At 31.7% G+C, this 7,810-nt stretch overlaps 1 protein-coding gene across 1 annotated transcript; it reads left to right on the forward strand.

Moving 5' to 3' along the window:
• On the forward strand, window positions 3,406–6,333 carry LOC105170750 (probable xyloglucan endotransglucosylase/hydrolase protein 32). Its single transcript, XM_011091652.2, has 4 exons — window positions 3,406–3,663; window positions 4,205–4,305; window positions 4,400–4,617; window positions 5,599–6,333. The coding sequence occupies exons 1-4, from the start codon at window positions 3,462–3,464 to the stop codon at window positions 5,957–5,959; spliced, it is 882 nt and encodes a 293-aa protein (XP_011089954.1). The 5' UTR covers window positions 3,406–3,461; the 3' UTR covers window positions 5,960–6,333.

Consider the following 7,810-nt stretch of genomic DNA (forward strand, 5'->3'; position numbering starts at 1 on the left):
TCTCATCCGAATGAATTATTGATATATTAAATTATTTAAAATTTGATACATTAAATAATGTAATGAATCGTAAAAATTTATTAAGAAAAAAAACCTAAGATAGGAAAAGAGTTAGTGAATTCTTTGGGTTGGAATTGAAATTGATGGGAGTTAGCCATCATATATATTTGAGCTGAATTCTACTTGTCACCCGAAGTCATATACACGGAGATGTACGGATTTATATTATTATAAAAGAAAATTTTGTATCATATTAATTTTTTATTACTCAAATTTATTTTTTCTCTTCAGAACATATTTGGTCATAATAGTAATTTCAAAATTTTTTAATAACCTCATAATTTTTGAAAAAATTTCTGACCCACTACTTCATGTTTCTCTCTCTCTCTCTCTCCAAATTTCTCCATGTTTGTTTTTTTTAACAATTTTTTATAATTTTAATAAAGTTATAATTACAATATATATATATATTTTCTCCGTTAACTCACCCATATTTCTTTATTCAATTTTTTTCTTTCTTATTACAAATTTATTTTTCTTTTCATCTTACATCATAAGTTTTTTATATATGCATGTGGGGATCACGTGCAATGACAACTGGTGTAATATAATACGAACACGATAATACGATAAATAAAAGTATGGAGTAAAATACTTTGTCAATATATTAATTAGTTACAAATATATGATTTCATAAAGATTAAGAGAATGTAATAATTAGTAATTTGTGTAAAAAAATAATATTATTGCGAAAAGAAAGTTAATAATTTGTTGATATATGAACGATCAATTCATGAAGCGCACATAATCAAACTTATGCTATATTTTTGTGCTTCATAATTAATTTTTATTTTTACTATTATCATATACGTTGAATTTAGGACATAATTAAGGATAGAATAATTCGGTATATTCAAATATTGTTTTTAGTTATGAGGGGCAATGTACGTATGTTTTTCTATTGGAATTAGTATATATTCATGAACCATATATATATATATATATATATATATAACCACAACTGACAACCTCATAACATATCCTTCAGTTACATTTATTGCAACTTTTAGCTGATAAATCCAACACAAGGAAAATGGAAGAGATGAATGGTATGGATAACTGATTTTCTTGGTGTGGAAGGAGGATATGTGCCTGTCAGAAAACCCACAACACTAACATGTACCCCATGCTTTCAAGATTTTTTCACGACCTCTGATGTTATGTACTTCACATATTTCGGACAAACATTTGTTCGACTTGTCCTCATAAAAGTGAATGAAAAACATGCAACTCGATCCACAGTGGTCCGTATCCTCTTCAATTTCAACATCTATAAGTCTACTTGTTGATCCATTTATTATTTTCTACGAAAAAATGGTCCATTTCGGAGTGATCGATGTAAACCGATCATCATTCTGGTAGAGAAATTTCAGTTTACCTGACATCAAAGAATGCTCTGTGATATCAATTATTATTCTGGTGGCGAAATTCCAATCTTACTAACCTTTTAGGAAATAACTCGTCTTTCTGGTTTTTTCCTTTGGATTACATGATCACATCAATATTTTAAGAAGAAAATGAATATATTGATTCAATAACTTATAAGAATAATGAATTAAATTATAATAAATTCAAAAATTCACATAAAAATGACCTAATTATTCAATAACCCACATCATATGTTGTTCAGTTCAATTATTTTTTGAGAAAAATATTTTTTTAATCCCATAAAATAAAGACATAATTTGTTTTGGTGCCACAATTATGGCAGGTGTCGCTTTTAGTTTTATAAAATTCATAATTGCGTGTTTTTAGTCCCAAAAAAATCATGTGCATTGTGATTTTTGGACTAAAAAGGCATTGTTTGAAACTAAAAAAACGTTTTGATATCACGTTTTTGGGACTAAATTAAAAAACGTGATTTTAAGCTTTATGGGGCTACAAGTATGACTTACCATAATTATGGTACCAAAAAAATATACAATTATTTTATGGAACTAAAAAAATATTTTACCAATTATTTTATATATAAAAAACTCATAGTTCAATGGGTCGTAAAGTGCTTATGATCACCCTTCTCTTACTTTTTATTTACAGAGAAAAACCAAAAAATAATAGAACAAAAGGTACGGAATTAATTGGTTCATGACATGTGCAGATTAGGACTAATGAACCTCTGAAATATCAAATCATTTGATATTTGTCTGAGTTGACATTAAATTCGGAGCAATTACTGTATACTGGTGATCATCAATCAGGTGGAAGCCTCCAAACGACATGAGCCTTACGTTGCATAAATCCGAATTAGGGTTTATTAATGTAAACTGAAGATTTTTTTAAAGATTTCAACTAATCAAAATATTTTTCTTCTTTGAGAGGATGAAGGGATATGATTAATGAATAGTAGCAACTACTGTTTTTGTACCCGGATTAATAAATTACAATATTTTTAGCATATATATACACGGCATCATATACCTAGTAGCCCTTTTGTTCATGCGCATTAATTTTCAACCAACAACTACATACAAGTGGGGTTATATATTCTTATTTTCTTTGGGTTTTTCTTTTATTAAAAACTAGAAACGATCATTTATAGTATAAAATATATGATATAGGTATGATACTCAAACCCCAAATTTTTATTTACTGTAAAGTTTTGAAACCTCGGTTTAGGATTGAAAAATTAGGTTACTTCATTTTAATAGGATCCACACATGGGAGGGTCAATTCTCTTTATTGATGAAGTCCATCATTTAATGGGCGTATAAGGGTAACTGTATACTATCATCTCACGTCAAATGGAAATAGAGAATAGCTCCCTTATCACTAGCAGATGCCTTTCCTAATAAACTCGTAAGAATCAAATTAGAACATACAATCATTTTTTAAATGAACAAATGCATATCAAGACCTAAACTCAAACAAACCTTGTCCCATTACAACCTGGAGTAAAAATAGAGGCCATTTGTCGATCGCTTGTCCCAAAAGTCCTGTAATCTCCCAAACTGGAGTTTTTACCTCCAACTCCTCCATCTCTTCTTACAGGCGAATTTGCATCTTACTAAGTTGTCGCCAAAAGCATCATCACAATTTCAGAAAAAGAACGACTTCAACTGAAAAGAAACATATATATATATATATATGAAAACGTGAAATTGAATTATAGTCTCAACTTCCACCGTTCCCTTTCACCACTTTCCAAAACGAGCAAACCTAACCAACAGTAGTAATTAACAAGGAAAACCGCCGAGGGATATGGTCCCAACATAGTATATATTAACCAAGAATTTGTCCTTGGGGTTTTTTGTCTTAAAGTGCATGGCCTTATCACCACCCCCATTTTCACAGGTGGGACCCACCCCCTCACAATCTTCTTATTTATACCAACGTGCATTGATTTCCATACACATAATCATATAAGAAAGAACAAACAACTCAGCTACACAGTTAGGTACCCTATGGCTCTCTTCCTTTCTCTACTCTTGCTTTTCATGTTCCCTTTGGGAAATAATGGGCAGGGTCCACCACCTTCTCCTGGCTACTACCCCAGTTCAAGAATTGGCTCCATAGGGTTCAACCAGGGGTTCAGGAATCTTTGGGGTCCTCAGCACCAAAGGCTGGACCAGGGTGCACTCACTATTTGGCTTGACAGATCCTCAGGTACTAACTACTACTACCACTACCCACACTTAGCTCATGCAATGTAAGTATCTTTTTTTGCACTTGGCGCTATTTTTTTTTTTCAACGACAACTATTGGTACAGTCGCTCGCTGACAACAAACATCAGAGATAGTAAACGGGAGTTTGCAATGGCTAAAGTTAAGAAGTTATTTCGGATTTTTGTTGGAAATAAGTTAAAATATTGTTTTCTATTTACAGCTTATCCTTTTTAACTATTTAAACTAAATTCGTTATAAGTTTCTTGTAAGAATTTAGTTTTTTTCCAAATACTCCAAACCATTTTACTATAATTAAAATTACAACTTTCTCTACGACTTCTTTTTCGACCATAAAAGTAGAATTTTTTGTAAACAACCCTTGAGTACTAAATGTTTATTGACTGAAGTATTGTAAATTTCTATGTGTTCCATTTCTTCATTTTTGTTGGGCTCCATTGTATTAATTGGTGTTACTAGACGAACCACGTAGATTCTGTGTCGTTATTCGATTCTTTGATCTTAATTCTTTCTGGTTATCTAGGAAGCGGATTCAAGTCAGTTAATCCTTATTCATCTGGGTATTTTGGGGCGGCTATCAAGCTCCAAACTGGCTATACTGCTGGAGTTATTACATCTTTCTACGTAAGAATTTCAACCATATAAAATATACATAGTACTAGTTAATTAATAATATTTTTCAGTTGTCGGCGTATGTAATTTTTGTTGAAATCGGCAGCTTTCGAACAATGAAGAGCATCCAGGGAACCATGATGAGATTGACATAGAGTTTCTGGGGACGACGCAGGACAAGCCTTATGTCCTGCAAACAAATGTCTACATCAGAGGGAGTGGAGATGGAAATATCATAGGGAGAGAAATGAAATTTCACCTTTGGTTCGACCCTACCACAGATTTTCACAATTATGCAATCCTTTGGAATCCTAGTGAGATCATGTAAGTTTAATTATTTAAACCGTGTTTTACAACTACTTATAAATAAGTACTGTTTATTAATTTATTATAATAGAAAGTAAATTGAAAATATTTATAACTTCTATTCTGAAATAATTTAAATTAAATTAATTTTAAATAAAAAATTATAAACAACTCCATTTGCAATTATTGATAAAATTATAAATATTAAATTATTGCAATCACCGCCTTGATATTACTATAACTAATTAAAAATCGGAATTGTATTCTTCTTTTTATTTTTCCGGTGGTAAATATGTATTTATTAAATGTATTTCAACGTCAAGATGATTTTGATTTTTTAGTAGAATTTATTGAAGAATTTTGAGCTTGATTAATTAGTTAATGACGGGTTGGAAGATCTTTAAAGCTGTCGGAAAGATAGATTAATATATGTATTTATGAATTACGGAGATGGGATAGAAAGTGGTGAAAGGGCCATTTATTAAAAGAAACTTAACATACAAAAAAATAATTATTGTTATATCTATAAACATGACATAATTAAAAACAAAAAAGACCAAATATTATGTCTTTGATCCTAGAAAACTAGATTTAAATAGTTCACTTTTTTAACTTTTTTTCTCACTCCAATTCATATTGACTCAGATGAATTCTTTTGTCCTCTCTCAACTACATGTTTGTTCTTCTTCATTTTTTTATTTACGGTGCTTATATTACTTAATCCATTTTCAAGTTTTTTTCCAAAATATTTTAACTTAAAGAGATATAATTAAATTATAAAGAATTATCAATTGTTGTTATAAATTAATATTAAATAATTTTTTCTTAATAATTTAAAAATAATCTTTTAACATAATATTAACGTCACGCCAGCCAAAATGTTCTCAATTTGAATTTCATGACCATCAATTTATAAAATTATATAAAAAAAATTACGTGCAGAATTTACACCTACCACAGTAGAGAATTTTATAGTACTTGATCATCTTTCATGTGCAGATTTTTTGTGGATGATGTGCCGATCAGACGGTACCCAAGAAAAAGTGATGCAACGTTTCCATTGAGGCCCATGTGGGTGTATGGATCAATATGGGACGCCTCCTCCTGGGCAACCGAGAACGGCAGATACAAGGCTGATTACAATTACCAACCCTTTGTTGGCAAGTACACTAATTTTAAACTAAGTGGCTGCAACGCCTACAGCTCCGCCTCGTGCCGCCCTGCTTCTGGATCTCCGTCCCCCTCCGGGGGGCTAAGCCGCCAGCAGTATGTGGCCATGGAGTGGGTTCAAAGAAATTACAAGATTTACGATTATTGTCGGGACCCACAGAGAGATCATAGACTCACGCCCGAGTGCTAGGATTTGGGGGATTTGATTAAGTAAAAATTCTTATTCAAATCAAGTATAACTAAACAACATCAATCATATTGGATCAAGAAGTTTATAAATTATTAAACTTATACATGAAACACTACTATTGTTATACGATTTGTCTGGAGTGTTTTGAGATGGAACCCAGTTGCCAAGAACAGATATAAAAGAGAATGTGATGGCAAAGCATCCAAGCCTTCAAAGATATGTGAGTTGAATCTTGTGTGTGTGTTTGAATAAGTTTGTCAAGTGAGTGAGTGTGATTTAAGAGTGAGATGAGGGGGAAGGAAATTGCCCTTTAAATGTATATCTTTTGTTCATGCAATTTTACATTTTATTATACAATATATAAATGTGAAGTATACTTTGTTTATAAGTAGGACAATAGGTCTAATTACCTTCTTGTCCAAATATTTGATTGGCAAATTACAAAGAAACCCACCATCTTTGTTGTAAGTCTTGTCAATAGGCCACAAAGTCTTGTCAAGTGGGACAACTTAATAAACCAAATTCTTTTATTTTTGAATTGTGATTTGAGTCGAGGTCCACTGTGATCTAGAATTGATATGGCAATAGCTTGTCTGAAATATGGGTTTGGATGAGTATCTTGAGCTGGACTAGTAATAGTTAGTCTGCAAATAAAACGTTAGACTTGTTAAGATGGCTCCCAACTGTGACCCTTTGAAGCTTAAATTAGTATTGAAGTCGAGATTATAAGGGTCATAGAATGCGAGCTGATAGTAATAAATGGCATACCTTGTAAAATGTATCAACTAGTATTTATAGAGGGTCAATTATATTAAATTGTATGGAGCCACGTCTCGTCTGACTAGCCGTCAGATGGGATAGACATTAATGGTTGACATTCGGGGTCATTGAGTCAGGTAGTCGGGCTGCTAAAAAAGATGCGAATCCTCGAAGATTTTGGGCCTATCGTATTTCTGAATGACAAAAATATCCTTTGAGGTTATTTATTTTATTACCCCTATCAAATTGGCTAAGGACATAATGAAAATTTAACATTTATAATTATTTCTATCACACAAAAGAAGTACTTGATTTTTCTTTATCGTAAAATTGAAATCAAATGAAGTAAAACTTTCCTTTTTTTTTTTTCTTGAGACATGGGATGAGTGATCGAGGATAATCCTTCGGATTAGGATTTGGTACACTATGGTCTTATGCATCGAGACATGGGCGTCCCGTCGTGGCCCAGTATAGATTATATCTTTGGGTCTGGGCTACAACTCTCTTTTCTTCTTGTCAAAGCCCAACTATCAGTCCAGCCCATTAAAGTCAGTCATTGGGCTAAGACTCATAAATAGGTTAGATTCCGAGGTAATCTTGTTTGTCTGTGATAATACGTAATTTTTTAAACGATAACTAAAGTATAATTATGTCCGTTTAGACGTATTTTTATTGAAAATATATTAATTTGAAACCATAATTTAATATAAAATACAACTTTATTAACTGATCCAAATTTATTCCCATTTCACATGAAAATCTATACAAAATTAATAACAGTTAATTTTCCACCAAAAATCAAAAACTGAAAATGAAAGCACAAACAATCGTGACTGAACGAAGACAAATAGATCCGAAATCCACATGCAGAATAATGGATATGAAGTTAGATATCACAGATGCCTTACACAAATATAAAAAACAAAGGGTTCGATTCATAAATAATTTGTTGATATGTCTTGTGATGGACCGACCCTCTGTTGTCTTTTTTTCATGAATGTATATAAGAAAAGGGAAGCAGGCCACGTCAGTTAACCCACGGAATGCGGCTCATTTGACTACTTAGTACATGAAAAATTCTTATTTGAATCA

Source organism: Sesamum indicum, linkage group LG9, assembly GCF_000512975.1.
Source record: "Sesamum indicum cultivar Zhongzhi No. 13 linkage group LG9, S_indicum_v1.0, whole genome shotgun sequence".
Lineage (NCBI taxonomy): Eukaryota > Viridiplantae > Streptophyta > Magnoliopsida > Lamiales > Pedaliaceae > Sesamum > Sesamum indicum.